General features: G+C 37.0%; 1 protein-coding gene across 3 annotated transcripts; it reads right to left on the bottom strand.

Moving 5' to 3' along the window:
• Positions 1 to 2,331: 2,331 nt before the first annotated feature.
• kif20bb (kinesin family member 20Bb) lies at positions 2,332 to 24,870 on the bottom strand. 3 transcript variants are annotated; one of them, XM_015339488.2, is made up of 35 exons: positions 24,786 to 24,870; positions 23,144 to 23,258; positions 22,506 to 22,595; positions 22,246 to 22,365; positions 21,965 to 22,103; positions 21,679 to 21,863; positions 21,540 to 21,603; positions 21,137 to 21,343; positions 20,894 to 21,005; positions 20,448 to 20,519; positions 20,216 to 20,362; positions 19,342 to 19,504; positions 18,791 to 19,066; positions 18,431 to 18,570; positions 18,204 to 18,333; positions 17,909 to 18,113; positions 17,574 to 17,629; positions 17,087 to 17,206; positions 16,370 to 16,523; positions 13,025 to 14,240; positions 12,610 to 12,748; positions 12,179 to 12,301; positions 10,409 to 10,472; positions 10,190 to 10,315; positions 9,724 to 9,854; positions 9,310 to 9,465; positions 8,811 to 8,987; positions 8,277 to 8,426; positions 8,024 to 8,128; positions 5,611 to 5,820; positions 5,011 to 5,079; positions 4,140 to 4,205; positions 3,797 to 3,941; positions 3,461 to 3,597; positions 2,332 to 2,677 (listed from the first exon to the last, which is right to left on the bottom strand). In XM_015339488.2, exons 2-35 carry the CDS (start codon positions 23,255 to 23,257, stop codon positions 2,594 to 2,596), a joined length of 5,592 nt encoding a protein of 1,863 aa, XP_015194974.2. In that variant the 5' UTR covers position 23,258; positions 24,786 to 24,870; the 3' UTR covers positions 2,332 to 2,593. The 3 variants fall into 3 exon arrangements, with proteins under 3 accessions (XP_015194974.2, XP_015194975.2, XP_015194976.2); XM_015339489.2 differs by having other exon boundaries at positions 18,812 to 19,066; XM_015339490.2 differs by lacking the exon at positions 5,011 to 5,079.
• Between the last annotated feature and the right edge of the window lie 167 nt (positions 24,871 to 25,037).

The following is a 25,037-nucleotide window of genomic DNA, read 5'->3' as shown; positions in this document are numbered from 1 at the left end:
AAAAAATTTTGATAAAATTCAAGACTGGACAAATACTTGGGAGATGATATTTAATGAAGACAAGTGCAGGGATGTGCATTTAGGTAGTAAACACAAATTATAAACACAACATAGGAAATACTATCTTAGAAGAGGCTACTTATAAAAGAGACAGGCTACTGTTGACACATGATTTTCGTTTTCTAAAGAATTTGAGGAAGAAGTCAAAAGGGCTAACAAATGCTAGAATACTGTGTATAGTTAATAATTTAGACTTTAAATCAAAGGATGTTAGAAGTGTGTAATGCACTTGTATGGCCTCATTTACAATGTTCATTTTTCTCACAAGTTATAAAACAATATTGTAACTAGTTCAGAAAAGAGAAACCTGACACATTCCTGGGCTTGAGGGAATGTTCTACACTGATAAGCTGAAAAAACTGAACCATTTTAGTCTTGAATAGAGGATATTAGAGGAGAGGACTTGATACCAATATTTAAACTCCTCAAAGGCACTGATAAAGGCAACCCAATGGATTTCTTCAAAATGAACAGTGAAACACAAACCAGAGGGCACAAGAAGAAACTATGTGGAAGTCCGTTTAAAGCCAAGAACAGGAGGTACTTTTTTGTCAAAACGTTTATAGGAATCAGGCCACAAAGTTTCTAACTTAAAAGGATACCCAGCCACATTACTGCAATCAAGTCTCTTTCAAGAAACAGCTGGATGAGATCCTTGGATCAATTCACTACGAACAACCAAACAAGCTAGATGGGCAGAATGGCCTCTGCTCGTTTGTATCCTTTCTTATTTGGCAATGGCAAGAGGCCACTATAAGCTCTCAGTACAGCAAACTGTAAATACAAGAGGAGAGCAGAACAGTGTGGGAACAAACAATTACAGAAACAGGCTGAAACACTTGTATCTGGCTACAAGTGTTTATGATGCATACCAAATTTATGAATTGCTCATCTTTTAATTTAAAAAACATTGTGCCAATTTCCTTTTTTTTTCCCCATGGGAATTTGGTTATTGTGGTCAGAATCTCGATGTCTCTTACCAATGACACAGCAATATGAAAACTGAGGCGGCTGAGCTGGCTACAGTAGGCAGAAATGCCATCATGCCCATCAAGGTCTTATGTTTCTACAGTATGTGGTAGACAATACCAACTGCTGTGCAAGCTTGTCAGGTGAGATAGCTGCTGGATGCCAGTCTAACAATGAAGTCGGAAGGTTGCCAAGGGATCTTTGCACTTGATGTGATGTCAGCATTATCCCTGGAAAGCAGCAACTCAATACAATGCTTGCAGTGCACGTTGCCTTGTACTGTATAGCACAAAAAGATTTCTCACTCATGCAAACGCATCCCTCTCCCAGCGTATTTAGGAGGCACAGCGATTTTCTCCTGGGCAGTCTCTCCTTTCAGTCTGGATTGTTTCCGAATTGCAGAGATGTGAACACCTACTGAGAAATCCTCTCTGAGACTGAAGAACATGCTGGGAAAAATAACTGCCCAACTGGGGCAATAAAAAGCTGGAAACACAGCCCTCTTCAGTTTGATTGGTATTGAAAAAAGTCCTATATCACATCACACAATGCCTTATATTACCAATCTGGAGTCTATTCTTTTTTCTTAGGGCTGTACTCACCATGTGGAAAGGTACAGTTTTTAGTTTGATAATTAAAACAATTTATGGAGAAATCACTGCTTATAGTGATCAAGCCATGAAGCTACTAATCAATTAACCAATTAATAGTTAATCAATGAACTCATTAAGAAAGATTTTATTGTGTCACAATTGTTATTGAAGGCATCTTTGTAGTGCAGGCTGAGAGATGTTGAAGGAGATGAATGCCCTTGCTAAGCATATCCTGATTTATTGCCCAGAATTAAGAGAATCAAACTAGTGCAGTAGCTTCGCAATAGCATAGGCAGTAACGGGATTGGGTCACAGTGATAAATACTAGAGGCAGAAGGATATTTTTAAACTTAAAGATTGAACTGAGATTGAGCTCCTAAGGCTGGGAGGAGATATGGGTATAATCGTGTCCCACAGTGCACTGACTGCAAAAGGGTGTTTGTTATCCGTATTTATACTTGGCAGGGTTTTCATTATAAAACTCAAAAATTGCTTATTACTGATGATAAGCATCATCCACATGCAGAAATCCACGTTTTGTCCACATGCAGTTTATTTTGTCATGGAGCTTATTGCTTTCGCCTGTTGTAGAATTATTTGGGGACATTAAGACTATTTGCATGAATAGTGGGATGACTTGGTTGTGTATTTGTGTTTTCTAGTTTTTATGGTGGTAATGTTTTTAAATAAAATGAAAAATGACATAAAATGATTTTCTCTTAGCATGTACTTTATTGATTTTGTACTTTTTTCACCACTGTTGCAATGCACAAAAACTGAAGATGAACATGCCATGCTGATTGTTGCCTACAATATATACATGTGATTCAAAAACCCTATTTAGTTGTAGCTGGTACGGATTACTCCTTTTACAAAAAAAAACAAACAAAGTAATTTAAGCTATACAAATAAGTTCTACATAGACCAAATAAGAAAATCCGAGATGTATCTATAAAATGGGTCGGGTGACTTCATCTCTTGGCTGTTCTTGGCCGCAGTCTTCTCTTGATGATCAGATGGTCACTTTCCTTTTCATCGCGATCAAGCCCTACAATCTGTAATGTGACAGAAATTAGAATCGTCTTTTCTGATGCAGTCAGTTCTCTTCTATAAAGGATTCAGTAGAGACACTAATCAATAGACAAAGTCCTCATCTAACACAACAGTAATTGACACTGAAATTAAGACCTTTGCACATGTACTGTAGACCTTAAATGCGCTTAAGCTGGAAAAGTCTATCTCTTGTACTCACTAGTGATTATTTAAATTTACATCAGTGATTAATACAATAGTGATCATTATTTCATTTTTATTATGTCAATTAGAATCATATCTGTATAATAGGTAACATTACTGATGACTGATGACACTTTTATCCACAGCAACTTCCATTTTAACTCGTTCACATAGCTGGGTATTTTACTGGAGCAGTTTGGAGGAAATACATTGCTCAATGGTCCCTTACCAGTGTCTCACCTGGAACGTGAACCCTTAACCTTCCTGTTCAAGGCCAGAATACCCTGATCACATTACTGCCTCAGATACGTTTTAGGTATTCAGATAATTACAACTTAACTCCAGTCTAATTTTTCCACATTAGTTTTGCACCGCTGATTTATGAAATCAGGGAAGCTAAATAGCAGATTTCATGATGCAGTACATAAATAGAATTCGATTTCAACTTACAGATGAACATTATTCTGGCTCGTTCACAAAAAACACACATAGATCAAGATTTTACACATTTGTTTTAACTGATCTCTTCAAATTCTTTTTTTTAAATGTAGGAAGTTTTCTAAATGCAAAAAAAACTAAGAAATGTTAAAAATACTACTTACTGGGTGAGAAGGGATATCTAAAGGAGATGAAATCTCAGTTTTATATAGTTTTCTTTTCGACCTTTTTGGTTTGCTGTCGAGAGGTCCTAATTCTGGCTCTGGAGATCTAGAACTCAAGGTTCCAATGAGTTTTTTAGCTATGGAAGGAAAAAAAATAGAAATATAGTTTCAAACTAGTTTTTACAAAAACAATAACAGTATTAATCCATATAAAAGCTTCACTGATGAGCTTTTCTAGCTAATGCTTTCAAGAAAAATAAATGTACAGCTAAAAAATAACTTTTACCTTGCTTAAACACAGCTCAAGGGCCTACAACAAATCCCAAAATATCAAACCTTTGTTTTGGAGAAAGGTGGGGGAGCTCTGGATAAAGTCTCCAATTTTCTGTAAGGGTCCATCTTTTTTATTTGCAGATTTGAGGCTGGAGCTGGACACTTGCTGCTTTAAAGAAGCTACATTTCTGTTTGCAGCTGGTGATTGCTGAGCAATAAGACAAAAAATAGACAAATGACTAAAATCCAAAAAAACACAATAAATGCTTCTTCCCTTGCGTGTTTACCGAGTTTAGAAATAATGTTCCCCCGAAGCCTGTAGTGCTTTTCGGTGTCCACAGGCAACACAGCTGGGAGTATACTGAGATTATCTACAGTTTGGTAAAAGTTCAAAATGGAGACCAACCTCTTTCACATTTCTGGCAATTGTTCTTGTTCTGCTGTTTTTCCTGTTTTCACTTTCCACAAGGTCCTGAAAACAAAGACAATTCATGTTCTAAGAGTTAGGCCTTAGTTAGAAGATGTAGCAAACCAAATTTATTAAACCAACTGCAATCTGAATTACGACTGATACAGGTACTGTATATTCACATGCGGATAATGACTTGTGAAATGGTGTTAGGGCTGTTTTTAAAAGAAAATGGGAAAGCAAAAGGATATTCCCTTCTCTCTACTACAGAATCCAGATTGAGTATAAATCTACAGAGATGAATGGCATGTTTTATTTAAATAGTTGGTAAACAACAAATGTTTAAAAAACAAATCATGAATCCTTTAAGAATGCTTTAACAAAACTTTTTAAAAAAACAAAATTGAAAACTGTTGTTCTTCACACTAGAGAAGCACAACCCTCAATATGAATGAGGGTGGTGTCATTTAAAACAATCTAATCTCCAACTGGCAAGATAAAAACTCCTCTAAAACTATCTTAAATTTGGCTTGCCAAAAAAGGTGCAGAATAATGACGGGGTTAATACGGAACCAACCTTTAAATAAAACTGGGAAGACAGAATGAACAGACAAATGATGGGGGTTCAAATAAATGTAAATTCACTCAAACCTCATAGAATGCAGAAAAAGACCTAGATAAAGTTAGGATTTGCACATTTGCCCATGTATTGCTTGCGTGTCATAATGTCCCCAAACTTTTCTCTTTAGAGAAAAGGATGTGGCCAATGACTTTTTGAGAACCACCCACCCCCAAGAGAGGGGGAACTATCTATCTTCTAAAGGCATTACAAGCATGGAGGAAAACCAATTCTGACGTTAGGGAATACCTGAGAAACGATTTCATGTGTTGCTTTCAGGTTAGTTTTATTTTTCCAGCAGCCTGAAAGTATATCACTCTTAAAAAGAAAGGGGCAAGTAAGGACATTAATAAGAACTTGCATCTTACACATAATTTTACACAATTAACTGGCTCAGCGAGTCAAAGCTTTGTTCAGGAATGCAACGTGACACAGCGATTTCTAAATGTTGAAATGAACATTACAGCTAAACTGAAATGAAAGCTTTAATGATTGTTTTGATGAGACAGAACTTCACTTGTTCTAAAGCACATTGGAGATAATTTTTTACTTTTAGATTGCATCTTGAGTAAAGGTTGAATAAAACAATTACACCCCCACACCCACACACCCCCACACCCACACACCCCCACACCCACACACCCCCACACCCACACACCCCCACACCCACTATTCTTTGGCTTCCTGATATTTTTGGTGGTTTCAAACTTCTTTTCAAAATCTTAAATTCGTTCAAACTGTTCTGTGCCAGCAGGGATGGATTCCAGTAAGTTACTTTTTAACAACAATCTGAAAAGTAAAAACAGATTTTAATGGTGCAAATTAAGACTTCCATTTTTAAAACATTACCATTTCCATCTCATTGCTCTTCCTTTTCCTTGCTGATTTGCCTAGTTTGACTGTCACTGCAGAATCTTCACCCTGCATTTTCACTTCCATCTTATTAGGACGAAGAGGGGTGAACTGAATCTCAAGTTCAGGTTTTGGAAACCTGCTAGTTCTCCCACTCTCAGAGGAAATTCCAGAAGAGTCCAGAACAGATTGGTTGTTCCCCAAAGCCTGTAAATCAAATCCCAAAATAGCAGATTAAAAAAAAAATATACATTTATTGGAGAGGAACCCAGTTTTTCAAGAGCACGATTTCCTTTACAACCATAAGTTTGCAGCCCTTGACTATTTTTAGTCAACAGCTGTACTACAGCAGTGTGGTTTCTGACAGAAACAGTAAACAATGCACTATACTCATCTAGAGCTCCCACACAGCAACTACAAGGCAGCAAGTTTCTACTCAGCCTGGGTTCTCCAAGGTGCTTCTCTCAGGACTGTAAACAGGTGTTAAAGGATCTTAAGAAGGTTGTTCTGGAGAGGAGGGGAGAGTGAGGGGATTCAATTACTGAAACTCAGCCAACCTTGCAGATTAAGGTTCAGACTAAAAGTACTGTGCAGTAAAACAAAATTAGGATTAACAGCTACTACAAATACTCATTAGAAGGATGTGATTCTTTTATGTTAGCAGATGAATGGCCTCCACTAAAATTGGATATTAATGATGTTCTGACTGTAAAATGACAAATAACTGATCATGTAGCATTAAAGTCCATATTTATCTGACTCTCGGTTATGTGAATTGAAACAAACACCCACATTCAGGTCATCAGCTTCTGGGTTAACGATCATGGACTCTTCAAATGAGACAATAAAAACGACATTGCAAAATTCATGTTTGTAAACAGACTGTATAATCAAATACAGTTAATATTGCAAGTAAAAAAAACCCCTTAAATTACATTAATAATAAAAAATGTTATAAGCACTTTTAATAAAATTCAAAAGTACTAGAGTTCAATCCTACCTTTTCCACATAAAGCAAAGATTTACCCAGAGTTCAACATTCTACAATTATCATGCTAATGTAAAAGGCTAATCTCTGTTGGACTGCACTGGGATTTCTTTCAAAATGAAAATGAAAATTTACATAGCTGAAATACTGCGTCCACTCACCTTTATATCCTACACTTCATATTAGAGAGTGGAATGTCAGTTGATAAGTACTTTAGGCCTTGATTTTACATTTTATTGGAAAGAAATTGCAGTGCAAGAAATTAAATGATCATCTCGTAATTTGAAATGGTGGAAGTGCTTCCAAATCTTTGTGAATCAATAAAGTCAGATCTCCATTATCATGCTACAGTTGGTATACATCAGATCTGCATGTAGCAAGGACAAGATCAAATATTGACACATTTCTGATAGACCAGCTGGAATCATGAAATAACCAGACTGAAAGAGTTGATAATGGTGAATGGTGGCCTTGTTGTTATTCAGTTTGTCAGAACAGAAACAAGGGAAAGCTCTTGTTAGAAAGGGAGATTTAAGATAAGCACTGGGAAACTGTGTTAAACTGAGGTCTTAAAATCTTGGTCATTGAAAACAACATTACTCTATTCGTAAGAGTATAAGGTGTTTAACCCCAGTGTATTGGCTAAATTCCAATCGTGGCCTATACAATCTAGCCTCACTAAATTCAAATTGCAGCAGCCAAGCAAGCAAGGTGGGCCCAAACCTCGTCTTGATGTTTTAAATGAGATAGCAGATATATGCACAGGGAAACAGGTTGGTATTATACAATTAAAGTATTGCATATATTAGTAAAATTACTTCACCCTTCAACTCACAACTAGCAACCAACTGGAGCTAACTGGGTGTGAGCCTGGTCAGTACCTGGATGGGAGACCTCCTAGGAAAAACAAAGGTTGCTGCTGGAAGAGATGTTAGTGGGGCCAACTGGGGGCGCTCACCCTGTGGTCTATGTGGGTCCTAATGCCCCAGTACAGTGAGGTGGACACTATACTGTAAAAAGGCGCCGTCCTTCGGATAAGACGTAAAACCGAGGTCCTGACTCTGTGGTCAGGTCATTAAAAATCCCAGGGCGTTTCTGTATGTGGCTAATAAAGTGATCTTATCTTATCTTTGAAATGGCTTCATTACTTTGCTCTCCTCCACTGATAGCTGATGTGTGGTGAGCGTTCTGGCGCACTATGGCTGCAATTGCATCATCCAGGTAGATGCTGCACATTGGTGGTGGAGAAGGGAAGTCCCCATTCCCTGGAAAACGCTTTGAGTGGATTGTCCAGAAAAGCGCTATATAAGTGTAAGCAATAATTATAAATTATTATAATATTTTCACCTGTTGTAAAACACTATGCTGTTTTATAAAAAAGGAAAACCAGAAGTAAATATCTCCGATGCACCACTCACTTACCTCGCTTTCTTCCGAGCTACTAGTATTATATTTATTGCTACTTTTCAGATTATTCCCATCCTGGAAAAGCATGGAATTAGTTTTGTTAGCACTCTTTACTTCTCCCTGTTATGATAAAAATAAAAAAGAGGTTTGAGAATTGTCTCCTGCAGGTTCAAAAATTATTTTAAACTCATTTTAGGCCAGCATCCAATACATCACCATGGATGATTGGGACAATTAAAAACTGAAACTACTTTTATTACCATCTTACCAGTTTCTGTAATTTTCTGTCAGTTTCTGCAGGTTGAAGCTTTGAGTTCGGTTCCGTTAAAATTCTTAACTGTTCTTTAAGTTTAGAAATTTCCGACTCCTTGTCAGTCAAGATGCGCTGAAGGTCTTCAATATTTGTACCATTGCTGGCCTGTGTTATGTACAGAAATACATGTAAGATTCTTTAAAGGACTAATGAGCATGCTGCTTACTGTTGGTGTGCCAACTAAACGTAACTGCAAGGACAAAATCCAAAGAAGATGAGAACGTTCAGCTTATGTAAGAGAGGAGACATTTGGCCTATTTAACCAATTTTGCCGATTATATAAGAAATTCAACATAGAAGACTTAAATAAAGTAACCTTAACGCTTTACAACACTATACCCTCTCGAGTTGTTTTGCTCTTGCACTACATTGACACAAAATTTTCAATACGGTCAATTTGAATAGGCTTGAGTTTCAACCACCTCAGACTAAGACTTAACTGAAGGCACCAGCTGGCTGCCTCACTACAGTGTAAAAAGCTACACCAACCTTGCCTGCCATAAAGGTGGCATCTGCTCTGAGCTTCTCCAGCTCGTTGTCTTTCTGTTGATTACTGAGGATGAGGTTTCTCAGCTGGACATCGAGAGCTTCAACCAAATCATCCCTCTCTTTCCTCCACCTTTCAAGGTCATTATCCTTCTCAGCCAGCTGTTTCCTGAGGCTTTCCTGTAAAGCAAAAAATAAAAACTTTTTCCATTGTTTTTTGTACCCCTCTGGAGTCAAAGCCATTGTTTCAACACAGGTAGGTTTTAGCTAAAATCTAAAACATATTCTAATAGTAAAGCAAAAATAAAAAATTCAAAACCAACTGACTTTGTTTTGCAGGCATTTTGTACTAGACAAATAAACTCATGGCAACTATGTCATACATTTTTTGCAGAAAATAAGTGAGAGGCTCCACTTCCCATGATCTGCGACAATGAGCCATTAAAGAACAGTACAAGCTAAAGTACGTCTGTCACTCAGATAGGAGAACACAACCAGCTACCATTTCCATCTGCTGTTTGGAATAGCGCTCCCGGTCCTCAGCAAATCTTTTTACATCATGATTTCTTCTCTCCTCAGCTTCCTTTGCTTGTTTGATTAACATGAACTTGTCTTCCTGCCACTTCTTTCTGTCGGCCTGGTATTTCTCATTTGCAATCTGGGAAAATCAGAAATAAGAAGAAAACAGTGCCTACTAAAACTCAAATCATAAATGGACATCACATAAAAAGGTCCCTTTCCACTGCAGAAATAATTACTAGAAAAGACATGTATTTATTTATGCAGTTTCTATTAAAGCTTCTCCCTAAAAAATTGACCTGTCTAAACTTCTATATATAGATGCACGTTAATACTGAACTGGCAGACTGCTCCCCATCAGTAATCCTACACATGCACATTTCATTCAAACTCGTACCTGAAAGGTTTCTTTTAGCTTTGTAACTTCCTGTCTTGCAAGCTCAGCATCACTGTTGTGTTCGTCCAGGTTTTGGGCAGCCATCCCATCCAATTTATTCTGGTTGAATTTATTTTTCATGTTTTCCACTTCTAAAGTTCAAAAGAGTGATAAAATAATTACACAACAGTAAACTCAATTACCAATTCAGCCTACTTATTCCTGGTATGGGCACACACATACGCATACACCTAGGGACATTTTCAATTTCAAGACTGCAATTAACCGAGCCTGAGGTATTTGGAATGTGGGAGGCTCCTGGAGAAAAATGACGCAGACGCCGTAAGAACACACAAACTCCACACAGAATCAAACCACAAGAGAACACAAAATCTAAAGAACTAATCGCCCCTGCCAAACACAAATGTAAAATGTTAACAAAACTGTTTTACACAAAACTAAAATGGTAACTGTCATAATAATCCACCTGAAGTTAAAGATTCAATCTCCTCCATTTTAGCTTCAAGGACCCGATCTTGCTCTGCCTGAGTCTCTTCCTGCTCAGTCAGTGCCAGACGCATATCTTCAATAATCTGTTGCCGTGCCTGAAGATCTAATAAGAAAATTGAAAGAAATCTCAAAATCACCTTAAAAAAACTTGAATGAGCTGAATCATGTTTCTTAATATATAGGAAAAAAAGATTACCTTTGCAAGCCTTCTGGTAAAGCTCCAGGTTTTGATCAGACTTCACTGTGGCATTAGACTGTTCCTGTAAACAAACAGTTAGGTAAAATAAGAGCAACACTTCTACAAAATAGCACCAATGCATCTTTGTATAAAGTAAGGAATAGGAGGTACACTGATAATCAAGAAGAAGGGTTACAGGATGGCGTAAGATTGCTTTTCAAACACAGTTTTCAAAAAATGATCAGGAGAGAATTCACAATACTACGGTGGTGGAACCAGTGATCACAATGTCGTCAAACCTGAGACGTACTAAAATTCTAGACCAGGTCAATTAAACACCAAGGCACTGAAATTGAGGATCAAAGAATGGATCTTTAAATAGAAACTTCACTAATGTCTTTTCTAATAAAGCTGTCACAAATATGCAGTTCTACAAATAATACAAACATATCCACGGGAGACTCTGAAATAGCAGAAACTGAGTTATTAGTTGTTTATGCTACAGAGACATAATTGCCTCTTAGCTTAATCCCAAATTAGAAGAAGTTATTCATTACCTTCTGGGTATATTTTGTATCATTTTTAACCGTTCAGTGTTCATGATTAAATTATAAAAATAAAAAATACATTTAAATTTGGCAACTTAATGATATTATTGGAGACGGTAAACTTTAATTCTTGAGTTTAACAAATCCAGAGTTTAAAAAAAGAAGCCACAAAAAGCACAGTCATTTTTATTGCTTCTAGTCATTTTTGTGTATCTGGATTTTCAGCAAGCCTTAGACAAAGTTCCCCACACAAAGCTTACAGGCAGATGTATTCAAAACTGACTAAAGAATAGGACATAGAATAAAATTAAGTATATAGATTGGGACAAGCGGCATCTCACTGCACCCAGTGCTGAACCTCATTTTGATAAATGATATTGATCAAGGAGTCAGTAACATATTTGTCAAATTTACTGATGATGATATACAGCTTTGGGGGATGGCCAACACAATGCAGTTAAGTAATTACAGGAAGATTAGAATATGAGCTGACATGGCAAACTTAAGTTCAGCAAATATCAAATTTTTGTAAGAGAACGAAATACAACACTGGGCATAATTATATCACAGGAGTTGCAGTATTTCCGGGTACATAGTGGTGTGGAAAAAGGGGGCCGAATCGCCACACTCAGCATATTGGTAATTCATTGCTCAAAAAGACAACAGGAATCTTGTTTTACTGCAAATTAATGCAGCCTACAGATCAGAGAGGTTATGCTGAAACTGTATATGTTTGATGAAAGTTGGAGAACTGAATACAGCGCTGCCACTTTACAAAGGGATCAAGTGGAACTGGAGGAATTCCAAACAAACAGCTTTGGGCATGAAGGTGTGTTATGAGGACAGGCTGGAGGAACACAATCTATTCTGTCTCACTGCAAGACATCTCAAAAGGCATTCGATTGGGGGCTTTAAAATGTTAAAGGCAGTCAATGAGGTACAGTAGATTGGTTCCAGTATTTATTTCAATTACAGTGACTAGAGCACAGGATGATAAACTGGTTAGAAGACAATATGCACCAATATTAGAAAGGTTTTTTCACAGAGAGATGGGACGTATAACAGGGACTGGAGGTGAAAACTATCAAGTATGTGCGATGGATTCTCTCAGTTTACAGGTAAAAGTTGAACCCTGATGAACTAAATGGCCTTTTCTTGTCATTCCCATTTCTTATGTCATGGAAGAAACAAAGGACAATTGGCACTATCCTATGTGTAGAGCAAAAGGATTGACACTTACACTCTTAAAAAGTTGAATTGTCTGATCCCTGCTTTTCAAATCATTCATCATTTGGTTTTTGCTCTTCTCCATTTCACTCAATTTTTGTTTCAGGGTTCTATTTTCTTCACGCAGTGTAGAAATCTGTAAGGAGAAAAAAAGTTCCTTCTCTATAGCCATTATATATGTATCACAAGAGAGCAAGAGAAAATGCAGTGTTTTAAATCTAAAAATATTTCTCTTGGATATCCTTCATTTTTAAACACCTTCGTTTTTATAATTTCAGTAAATAACATTATATACTGAAGCATTCACAAGCTAAACCAAGCTGAACCAAAAGTACAAAGTTTCTGAATTAGAGGTGTAACGCCTTTTGGGGAAACCTGTTTAGGTGTTTAGGTTAAGGCATTAAGATGAAAGCAATGGTCATAGAACAGCTAAAGCACACCTACCTCTTTTTCCACCTGCTGTATTTGTTTTTTGGCATCAGCCACCTTCTCTTTCAAATCCGATGCATCCTCCTCTTTTCTCCCTAAGTCCAGATTTAAACTCTTGATTGTTAGCAATTTGTCACTCATCTCTTCCTTTAACCTGTTAAGAAGAGAAACATTTAAATTTGAGTATTGAAACTAAGAAGGCTATAAAGACACTTTGACATTCAGTGCTTATTTTTCAGCAAGGTCAGAAATACAGTCACTAAACTGCATTAGAAACTCATTTCTTGTTTTCTACTGAAGAATTCAGCATTATGCTCTGTCACCGTTATAAAACAGTCAGAAATACTTATTGCCCGCTTAAGACTTCAGCGACTGTTAATTATGACATATTTTATCCTCAACTTTAAAGTTCAAAACAACTGCATCTTACCTGAGTAATTCTTGCTCGCTCTTTCCCAATTGTGTGTCCTTTTCTGCAATTGTTTCTTTGGCCAATCTAAGGCTTTCCATGCTTTGCTCAGCCTCCTTCAGTTTGGCTGCTTGAAGAGAGAGACTTGACGTGGCACCTTTGAGTTTACTTTGAGCTTCCTCTAAACTGCTTTGCAACTCTGCAATCAAGGACTCTTTCCCTGACAGCTGTTGCTCCAATGCAACTACTTTGTCAACATTGGATTTTGAAACCTGCAACTGCTCCTCGAGATCTCTTATTTCTCCTCTGAGATTAACAGAAGTGGCCTCAAGCGCAGAATACCTCTGCTGTATCTCAGCGACGTGCCGTCTTTCAGATTCAAGCTGTTTTGAAGCGCTTTCAAGTTGGTCTCTCAACTGGTTCACAAGATCTTCTTTTGAATTGAATTCAGCATTGGCACTGTTAACGCCATCAAGCTCTCGTTTCAACTGACTGGACAGCTGGTCTTGCTCAGCAATTTGCCGTTTGAATGTACTGACCTCCTGCTCGAGATCCACAATCTGCTGGCTCTTGAGTGCCGACTCCTTAACCACTTTCTCACATTCTGCACGCAAAGCACCGATTGTATCGCGGAAATGGCCACTGTCCCTTTTTGCTGCCAAAACCTGCGATGCTTCCAGTTCGTGTTTAAGGCGCTCTGTTTGATTCGTGAGGGATTCCACCAGCTGTAACTTCTCATTGAAATCGACTTCTAGTTTCCTCAAGAGATCTTTAGTGTCACTCAATTCTGCAGAAACCTTTTCAAACTTCTCCGTTTGCGCTCGCACTGCGTCCTCCATGTTTTTAAGGAGGACCTCTTTTTGTGTGGCTTCTTGCCGGAGATCGCTCATCTCATTTGCCACCTTCTCTTTTTGCGCAGCGATCTTCTGGTTTTCGTCTCTTTGTTCTTGCCAAGCCGTCACAGTGGCTTCATAAGAGCTGACCTGCTGCTGCAGATTATCACTTAACTCTTTGACCTTTTGTTCAGAGCACAAAAGTTGATCTTTTATCTTCTGGGTTATCTCATCTTTCAGCTTTATTTCCTCCTGGAAGTGCCTCCTAAGGCTTCCTAACTGCTGCTGCAGTTCGTCCACTTTAAATTTAAGTTTTTCCACCTCCATTTCCTTCAGATTAAGTTCTGCCTGGAGCTCATCCATTTTAGGAGTTGCGACGCAATGATTTTCCTCTGGAAGAGGACCTAAGGAGGAGAGAGGCAGGCTGGTGAAGGGTTCTGTTGCAGAAAAGTTCAATTTGGTCAGCTTCTAAACATTTGTATAATGGCCCTCAACATTATGGAATAGCAGTCTTGATTCAGGTCTACTCATTCATGTTTAAAACATACATTTCAGCATAAACTACTGTACTGTTCATTAACGAAAGAGGAAAATGAGACTTGTACATTCCTACAAAATTAAATTCAGAGCAGTTACAATTGTGCTTGAAATAAAATTTCTACCTTTATTAAAAGGAAACAAAACTTTGGAAAAGCATATTAGTTCAAAACTTCAGACACCTTAAAGTAAAAAAAAGTCCATATGTTTTATGGGAAAATGAGCTTCTTTACAGTGTGAATTACAGTGAAAGCTGTGAAAAACCTTAATGTACGAAAGCTGTAATGCCACAGCTTTTGATTAAGTAGCAGTAACGTACAGTCTGCTTAAAGTTAGAAATTTGTACATTTGCACAAACTCTTTTAAACCATAAAAGTTTCACTTTCTAGATCCTGTCAATAAAAATTTTGGCTTAGTCAGATGCCTTCATACACATGGCAACAGGAATTTGTGCCTGTAAGGTCACCCACTAGGAAAGCTACTTAAATCTACCGTATGGTCATTTAGGAGTAGAGGACGTACTGTGAAGGACATCATCCCCAAGAGAAATAGTCAATATTATTGACTATTTTGAAAAGTTTTATTGCAATGGGGAAAATGAAAATCACCATTGTCAGTTTGTTTATTATGACCATTTAACTTTTGCAAATCTTTGCAGTCCACAACTCCAACTGGTCTTAAATCATCTCCTGGGTATTTATGGACAGCTGGTGTGTGTCTTTAGGCATTCATTCCAGCTCATTTCCGAGTGTGAAAGTCAGCTTGTTTGTTTATGCTTAGAAATATTAAACAACCTCTAGATTTTGAAGTGTCTGGAGTTTAAAAAGACCTAGAAATCCTGCAGAATGGCAGCTGTCCTATCTCAAGCACTACATACAGAGCAACTTCACAGGTAAATGCCAGCTCCATTGGCATTATTCTTAAGAAAGTAGCGTTTCTAGCAAAAATCAATGGTTTCAATTTGGATTCCAAAACATATGTAACTTTTTGGCACAAAAACAGTGGATATGAAGACAAGGAAACATTTTTTGCAATAAAACCTTTAAATTTATTTGAAAAATATTTCCATCTTGAACGGGAACCTTACAAACTTCACGATGTATGACATAGCCAACCAGTGGTTTTAAAGTAAGTCTTTCAAAAACACAAATTTGAAATTAACAAAGGCATAAGCTATTTACATTAAAAGTATTGCAATGAGTATAGACATTCCATGAACAGAGGGTAAATAAATTAAAAACATAAAACACTGTTTTTGACAACAATGGGGACAAATGCTTAATTACAGCATTAATGGAAAACGCAGACATCCCATTGACCAAATCAAAGAAACAAGATATTCCCTTTCGTTAAATATTCAATTACATTGTGATTGATAGAAACCGTGCTTTGATTTGTTCTGTAACAAGGACGTTTCAGCCTCTTGCTCCTCAAATACCAACGTCTTCTGTAACAAGTCTGAAAGGTACCCCTCCCAGTCCTGTGGCTGGAACTGAACAGGTCACAACAGCTATCCTTGTACCAGTCCTTGAGAGCTATTTGAAACTCCACATTTTGGCTTAATTTGGGGTTTCAAAGGCCATGGCTGTAGACCAGAGCTGATAAAGCTTTCAAGGTCACAGCCGCCCTATACAGTGAAACCTGTGGCTCTCAAGAACAGGAGAATAAAATCCCTCCCTTCTTAAAACTTCACCAACCAAGTGTGTCTTGAGCTCAAGGCTTGGGAATACCTTACTGCTGGCTTCAACACACATACACCAAACCATAAAGTGCATTTTATTAGGAGTTATAACACGACAATCATATCAATACAGAAGTTTAAAAAGCAGTGAAAAAAAAAAATCCATCGTTATTAATATATTGAACTACCGAAATACTGATAATCTTTTCTTCAAGACACGAAATGTTCGCCCTGTGGTGCCATTCTTTCTGTTCCCTGCCTTATGCCCTACAAACTGTGGCTGAGTTTTAGCATCATTTAGTGCAGAGCCTGTACCTTTCTTGAGAGGCGGCTGTCCCTCCGGATCAGGAAAGGCAGCACAAGGTCTCTTTCTGCTCTCATTCCCAGAGCTCGGATTGTTGGCGCCGGAGCAGGTGCAGTTAATTTTCAAGTTCAAGATCTCTTCTTTGATAGCGTCAGTTGAGGTTTTCTATTAAAAAAACATTGATAAGTGATAAGATGTTTGCTAATTGAGTCAACATGTTTTAACACAACCAACAATAAAATGATTTGCATACTACAATGTCTTCATAGTATTAAGTGTTGAAATATGCATCTTAGATACAGATCTTAATCTTAAAGAAATTCTGTAATAAAAAGATTGCAGAAGTACATTTAGATATTTTGTAATCTATTATGATCCATCGAATTAATAGTCCGGCTAGCTTTTCCTGACAAAACGTCAAGACTGATTGATTACATGCATAAACAGGTAAATGGGCATCATTCATTTAAATCCCATTGATTAAACACTGATGAGGCACCACGATATTGCATTCACTCCTGTTTAATATCACTTAGTTTTGTCAAAGCTTTGATTTATTTTTGTTGAAATATGTCAGGATGACAAAATCATTATACAATAAAAATGAACATAAATGCTATCATAAAATATTATGTTAATTTATCAAGAACCTTCCCAAAAGCCTTGCTTTAGAAAAAATCATAATCCATCACCCAAATTACATTAATTTTACAAAAATAATGACTTACATTCTTTGCAACCGTTTCTTCCCAGTGGTCTAATGCAGTCTGTAGTTTAGAGATCATCTCATCCTTTTCCTGACAGATCTCCATAAGACCCTGTAGTTTTTCATTCTGACACTCTAGGCTCTAAAGCAAAAGGAAATGTCTTAAATTAGCAAAACGTATTTAAGAATAGCTTGGCTACAAGTTTTAGAAATGTTACAACAGTTTATTTTGCGCTCCGTTTTTTGACACGGCTACAACAAAGCATCACAATGCCTCGGGAGACCACTTTACCTTTTCCCATTAACAGTCTTGAGACAATGGTCTCTTTTGTAATCTTATAAATCAAATGCTTAATTATCACATTCACGTTTGCAATGTTTTTGCCACAGAATGACATTTTTCTGCATTGGAAAACTTTAAAAAACAAAAACATTGTTACAGATTTTGATATTAACCATACAGATTCCTGTTAACTATATATGCACAACATCAAATAAAAACATCTTACCCTTTTGGCTTCTTCCAGCTGGTCATTTGTTTGATTGCTGAAGTAGGCTTCCACTTCTGAAACAGCAAGCAGAGACCCCCAACTGTGGCATTGTAGTCAATTCAGCTATGCAGCTATGAGGAAGTGCACTTAAGGGCAAAACAGGAGGCACTTTACACAAAGGGCTGGGGAAGCATGGAACAAACGAGCCAATCAAAAGGCAAAGCTGAAATTTTGATTTCCTTCAAGGAACAGTTGGAAGAGATTCACTACCAAATGAGCTAGATGGGTCAAGTGGCCTCCTTGTGTTCAGAAAACTGCAAGTAGAATTCACAAGAAGACAAACAAAAAAATACCTTTGGTTTTCAGACTAAGGAGCTCTTCGGTTTTATTCTTCTCCTCCGATAGCTTAGCTACCTTTATCTCAAGCTGAGTAATCTTTTCCTGAAGATCCGGCAAAGCAACGAGACAATTTTGTGCAGCTTCTGCATCTTTCTTTATGCTAACAAGATCATCTTGCATACAACCAATTATTCCATCAAGAACAACAATTTGGTCTTCCTAAAAAAAAAAAAAGAAATATTAGTATTTTTCTTTGACATTCACATACTCTAAATATGTTGATTTTAACACATTTCAAAGTTCCACTACCTGTGGCTGTTTTGCATCTTCACTTGCAACATTGTGTTGATCGTTTTTTTTGCACACCAAGTTTTTTAGTATTTCCATTCGTGTCTCTGCTCTCTCCTCAATGATCTCTCTCTCATTCTCAAGGCGTTCACTACAGAAATTAAGGGTTAAACAAATACGCCTGTTAAAAAAAATCTGTGCAAAAATAAATAATGAAAGGGCACTAAATGGGATTGAGACATCACTACCTGAAATCGCTTTCCATTTGCGAGTATAATTGCATGAATTCCTGGGAAACGTCTTCACGAATTCTTGATTCCAACAATAGTTTTTCTGATCTTTCTTCAACTATTTTCTTCTTTAGCTCTTCTATAACTGAAAGCAGCTTCTGAAAGTTGCAAAATCATAAACATAATTTTGAAAAACTGCATTCTATAACAAATCACTAATCTTGCAGAGACCATTTGCCTGTCTTAATATCTAGAAATAATGGGAAGAGTCACAATTATAAAATTTTAAAATATAGTAAGAAATGGAAAATTACACTGCTAAAAAATTAATCTTTATATAATTTTCCACTGGTTCTGAGGCAAGGAAAAGAAACTTACCTCATAAGATTCTTTACTTACAACAACTTCTTCTTCTTCTTCCTCCTCCTCCTGGATGATGTCCTCCATAGTTTCTTCCAAGCTTTCTTCTTCTTCCTTCTCCTCACCATCATCGTTTTCTTGCACATCCTCTAAACTTGTATCCCAGCCAATTAAGGAGCTCCTTCTCTTTCTCCAAAACCTCATTTTGTCTGCATTATTAATAATGAATGACACCTCTCTGGCTGACTTCTTTGGAACAACAGGAGCGAGCTTTGTTGTACTGAGAACCACCACCTGCAGAGATGGAAATAAAGAGAGTCAATGAGCAGATGAAACTGTAATTAACTTTTCATGAGAAAAGTAAAGCCCCGTCTGTGAACAAGGTTACTTAATGCTGCTAATGTAATGGCAGAGATCAATATCAAACTCAGTCTTAAAGAAAAACAAAGATAATTAGAGGCATTTCTTTCTGTAAACATAATACCATTTTTGTAAGCACATGCAACATACTCAGTTTCTAGAACTTAAAATTATTATGGGAGGCGATACGTTGTCAGATAAATGTTTACCTTCTGAGCAAGTGCAGAAAACTTCAGTACATTCAATGTTTCATCAAACATTGAAGCACACTGGTTAATGTTCACAATCATACAAGCTTTTCCTCGGCCACAGAAAAAACCTTGAAGGTAATGGGTCAACTTGCTCTCCCTGAAGGGTACGTGCTGTAGCAGCCTAAAAACAATGCACAGTAAACACCACGAGAGACAATTTAGTAATCTTTCTACTCTTTCATTTACACATTTCTCCTTTACACTCTTCCCCTGGAAACTGTGATCCAGATTTCAGTCTCTTCAGTTTCCCTGTTCAGCGATTCTACCCATTCTCTTTTGCAGTTCTTACCTTCCCACCCCTTTGCCATTCATACCTCAACACCCCTGAAGAACAGTGGATTTCTTGCTTTTAAGCCTAAAAAATAACCTTTACTTGGTCCCTTGCAGCTTGCAAACCAACATAGCTCTCCAGGCTCATTTTTATGAGTATTTTATACATTAACTTTTCTAGAAAAATGCTAAAAGAAAGGTTTTGCAATTGTTTTTTCTATTTAGGGAATCAATGTTAACGGTAATATTAGGGCCAAACATTCTCCAGTTTTAGAGAATCTCTAAAAATTATCTCCTGTCTATGCAGTATGCTGTTGCCACCTTGTGGTTCAATTGAAAATAAATTAAGCATCCTCAGAAGACAGACTAGTAAGTCCTAGAGTAGCACCAATCAAATGTTTTAGCTTATAAGCAAGTAAGTACCTTTACAGATATACAAGGGGGAAAAAACACAAAACAAAGGAAACAAATTACTGAAAACACTTTAAATGTACACAAATGATCATAACTACCCAAAAGTATACCAAGTACTAGTTACGAATGATAAAACTTAGCTTCTTACTTTGACTGCTGGTTGTGTCTCAGTGCTTTGAGACATTTGCCCAAGATCAGCAAGGAGCTATTAATGTTTCCTGCTTCTTTTAAGCGCTCTCCTTTGTTCTGGGTTTTGGCACATCTCTCCGATCCAGCTAGATCACACAATGACAACCTAAAAAGAAAAAAAAGAAGGTCAAACTTTGCATTTAAAAATCAACAAAGCAAAAAAAAAAATCAGTAGCAAAAGCGACACTTACTCGCTGATATTTTGTACACGAGGTATACCAAGATCTTCAATCCGTAAGATTCTGATGGAGAAAATGCTGTGGCTTTAAAGACAAAAACAATTGGAAGAGTTCAGTCCCTTATAAGAGTGTTCCAAAAACAACATTTCCATTATTACCATTAATTGGCTGATTTCATCTAAAGAAATACTTATTTAGATCCATTTCCATGGCTAGTATTTACTCCAACTGCACCCTTCTTAAAAGATAAAAGCAGTGTCCCACCAAGCATCTGAACCCACAAGTTTCGGTTACGAGTCCAGAATCAAATACTAGTGAAGATTCCCAAAACTGTGTATAATTTTTCCATTAGCAAACACTCTACATAACAGAATGTGGAAGGAAATAATGCAATGTCCCAAACCCCCCCCCCAAAAAAAACAAGCAGTTAGAATTACGTTTTTTTTAAATAGCATTACCTTCTGCTGGACAGATGATTCAGCTTTGTGCAGGAAAAGCTCTGGTGTTTCTTCCCCAATTTTAGAACTTTATATGCCTCATCTGCATCACTCACCTGAACCCACTTGAGATCTAAAAACGTAGAAAGACTCAGGTCTTTAAGATGTCAGTTCATAAATCCTATCACATATACACCTTAAAGAGTTCTTGTCCAACATCCCCACCAGTACAGTGAAGCCCAAAGAAAAAGAAAACAGAAATACCTTTTACAAAAGGATTCCCTTTCACATCTTGTGAGAGCCGAAGAGTACTTCTCTTCATGGAATTATTTGGGATCGTTTCAAGCAAGTCATAAATGTTTTCATTATAGATTTCACAAAAAGACACCCAGACCGAGTATTTGGAGTGACTGTTCATATCCAAAGTGAAGCTTTCTGAATCCAATTCTTCTGTGTTGTTCACAGCAGTGCCTGTGAAAAAACAGAATACAAACCCAAGAGGAAAAAACGATTTCAACAACAAATGCAAGTGTCGAGTTGATTGGCAAATATTCCACATAGCTAGCTTCTTCAAGAAGTAGTATTGGGCAAAACCCTTGTTTGACTTATATATATATATTAAAAAAATCCTTTAATAGGCCTTAAAAGTTTGAACGTGAATACATACCTTCAAATATGGCTGACTTGCTGGTCGAATTCAATTGAGAAATCATGCTTTTCTGTAAATCACACTGCATAGATAAATTTAGATAAGTAACAGTATGAAGCACAGGGAATACGAAAAGGTAGTAATTTCGAAAGATTACCTCTTTTGCTAATCGCAGAATGGTCTTTTTGTTTGCGATTTCCTTCGTGAGTTGCTCTTTGTTCAGCCTCATGTATTCTCTGCATCTCTGTGGTTTAATGTCCATTTCTGTATAGATTTTATCTTGAATGTTGTTGAATATCATATTCAAAGATCTTGGCAGAAGGCCACTATTGTTTTCGGGCCCTGTAAAACCAAAAATCTTATTATTAGTTACTAAGCTACATTTGCAACCATGGATGGTTTGTAATAACAGAAATAGCACAAAAGAACGTAGAAAATCACACCTAAAAAGGTGAAGGTCTTTCCAGCATTGGTTACTCCATAAGTAAAAACAAGGGAGTTTCCCCCTTGAAGAAAGTCTTTAACTAAAGACTTGACTGTGCCATCAAAAACCTCCTTCTGTGTTGCTTCTGGACCATAAACCTGAAGAAAGTGAACATAGAAAAAACAATGAGCATGACAGTATAACAAATAATCATGAAACATTAATTTCTGGTCACATCCCTTACATCTAGATGAGAATGTTTCATGGGATAATGTGCTAGATCTGGGTTCGACAACTCACCTGTGAAAACTGAAACCGCTGGGCTGTTTGAGGAAGTGACTTATCACTGAGCCGAGATGATAAAGAGCTCCTTGGGGCCTTGAGGAACACCTTATCTGGATTCTCAATGCTAACGCACTCCTGCACGTTTAAAGAAAGAAGAGAAGAGAAATTAAATCTAGAATTACAAGATTTGACACGTTACAGACGGTTACTGCTCACATTGCGAGACCCTCATGTTAAGAACTGGACACCCTTCGCTCTGCCTTTTTACCGCTTACCTGTGATTCGTCGCTGTCCATTTCAGCTTGTGTGAAAGGTCTGATACGAAGGTAAACCTGCAAGTGTTCTCTCTCCTGTAAGCTGGACTCCTGGAAGGCATATATGCACATTTTAAGAACGGTGCTTAACGCACCAGTGGAACTTCCTGAGTGGAGGACACTCTGAGCTTTCAGAGATCCTCAAAAGGCATACAACCTCAACTACAAATGAATGCCAAAACATACACAATCAAGAGGTATAAACAAGTAATCGAATGCATTGGAAACCAAAATTTTAAAATAAAGGGCAGTTACCAGCAAAAAACAAACAGCTTACACATCACCAAAGGAAGCTTATTATGCTATGAAATATATGGCACTATATTTAAATGTAGAAATTTGGAACAATCATGTCCTCCCATTTCTGTAAAAATGTAATATACTACTTTTGATTGCAAATCTGTTTAGAAAAAGGCTACGTTACAGGGCTAACTTGTCTGTTACCCCTACGCTGGGGCACAGGGCTGTTTAGCTAACGTGACAATTACCGATTAACCATGCTTAGCATGTGATAGAGATGCATCATATAACACCTTCTTAAACTTTAGGTCAACAGCAATTTAAAATGAATTAAATCAGTTCTTTTAAAAGCAGCTTACCTCAGAAGTAACAGAAGACATGGACAAAAACTCTCCAGAAAGATCTTTTTTCAAATCCTCTATACTCACAGCTTCTATTTTTTCCAATCTGTCATTAAAGCAGGATTCCATCATGCTATAAAAATATGCAGTGCAAAAAACAGACATTAGTTTCAAAATTAGACAAAATTATAAGGTTGCAAAATAGTGGAGACTCTCTCTCTTTTCGTATTTGGCAACTCGGTGAATGTGAAATTTTACCTAACCGATGGAGCCCAAGGTTTCGGTTTCAAATATATGGCTGGGATGCCCAAGAGTGATATCCACAACATTTTGTGTAATGCCAACACAATTACTATTTTCCATCCTAAAACAATTCCTTTTTTCGTTTCCAATTATGACCCCACGTTCCCGTTATCAAAACAGGGTATTGGGTCATAATATTTAATAACATTTATCTGAAGTACTCCCTTGGACTAACTTTTAGGGCTACATATGAATTAACCAATCTCTATTCTAGCATTGAGAAATTGTATTCCTTTAACCTCTCTGCATATGACAATTCCCTGTGAACAGGAATTATTCTCACAGGTGTGCTTTGAACTCGAGGTCAAGAATCTTTCTTTGGTATGCTGACTAAACTAAACAATATTCTAAATCAGGTATTAAGAAGGCTCCGTAAAGTTGGACATAACTTCAATATTTAAATTCTACAATTTGTTAAATACTCATAAATTCTGCGCACTTTTATTTCTACAATGCTTGATATTTTGGATATTGATATTTCTCCAAGTCTTGATAACAAAGACAAATCTGTATTAACATACACATTCTTTCATGTGTAGCCTCCTGCAGATCTACAGTAAATCTATGCAAAATACTCATTGATTATTATTATTAGTGAAAATAAATAATCTAATATTTTCCCCAAATGTTTACACTTGTTTCTTATAGCTTTTTAAAGTTTTATATTAATTATCTCTCTGTGATTGCATTACACGTTTCTGCTTCACCTGTAACTCAGAATAATGTTATTAATTTTGGACCTGTTTAGGCAGACAGTAGAGAAATTTACTGCTCATAGGAAGGAAGTGTTCTCCTATTTTCTCCATTAGATGTCAGATTTTCCGAGTCCCAGACTCTGGTTTACAGATTAATATACTTTTTTTTCCTATCCACGCCCTTAAATCAAACACAAGGAGTACAGTAAATCTAAACTTGGCAAATATCCCACCCATCTAACTAGGACCTAGTTTTCGTGGAATTGAATGACCGATACATCTTTAACTATTAAAGAATTTATTAATCAAGCAGGAAAACACCCATCAGACAAAATGACACTTGACAATCAGCCAAACAAGCAGCTCACATGATAAACAATACCAATAAATTGCATCTCCCCAGAAACACCTATACACCGCAATCTCCTAAACCACTTTTACATTTAAAAAAACTTGAAACTAAAACGTAATTGCGTTGTATAAACCCTATTGGTTTTTTAGGGGTTAGAACTAAACTACTTCGGATTACCTCACGTTGTTATTACTTGGAACGGAAAAAAATAAGTGCAAACAATTTAAAAAGTCGCAAATCATAGCAACAACCATTTATGCACAAACATGAATACTTTCTGAAATACAACCAGAAATATCACCAAACTTACACAGACAATGATTTTTTTTTTCCCCCCCCGAAACCTTTTATCCAAACCACAGCACTCCGTTCTTCATAAATGATCGCGGTTCTTATTTTTAAAATCAACCAATCAGGCGTCACTAGCGAAGAGGGTCATGGGAAAGGAAGCGGAACTGGAAAGACGAAATTGTTTTTCTTTTTTTTCCAATGGGAATTTGTATGGCTATGAAATACAGCTTTATAAATCATGCGTATTCGAAAAAAACCTCCAGTAAAGTCC

The sequence above is a fragment of the Lepisosteus oculatus genome, chromosome 4 (genome assembly GCF_040954835.1).
Source record: "Lepisosteus oculatus isolate fLepOcu1 chromosome 4, fLepOcu1.hap2, whole genome shotgun sequence".
Taxonomy (NCBI): domain Eukaryota; kingdom Metazoa; phylum Chordata; class Actinopteri; order Semionotiformes; family Lepisosteidae; genus Lepisosteus; species Lepisosteus oculatus.
The sequence above is the reverse complement of the archived record's forward strand: the minus strand, read 5'-3'. Positions and strand labels throughout refer to the sequence as shown.

Coding starts and splice junctions, on each gene's coding strand:
- kif20bb (XM_015339488.2), bottom strand. CDS start 23,257: ATGATGGAATCCTGCTTTAATGACAGATTGGAAAAAATAGAAGCTGTG. Junction 9,466..9,723: donor AGCTAAAAGAAACCTTTCAG/GTACGAGTTTGA, acceptor TGATTTTCCCAG/ATTGCAAATGAGAAATACCA. Junction 3,942..4,139: donor TTGCCAGAAATGTGAAAGAG/GTTGGTCTCCAT, acceptor CTTATTGCTCAG/CAATCACCAGCTGCAAACAG.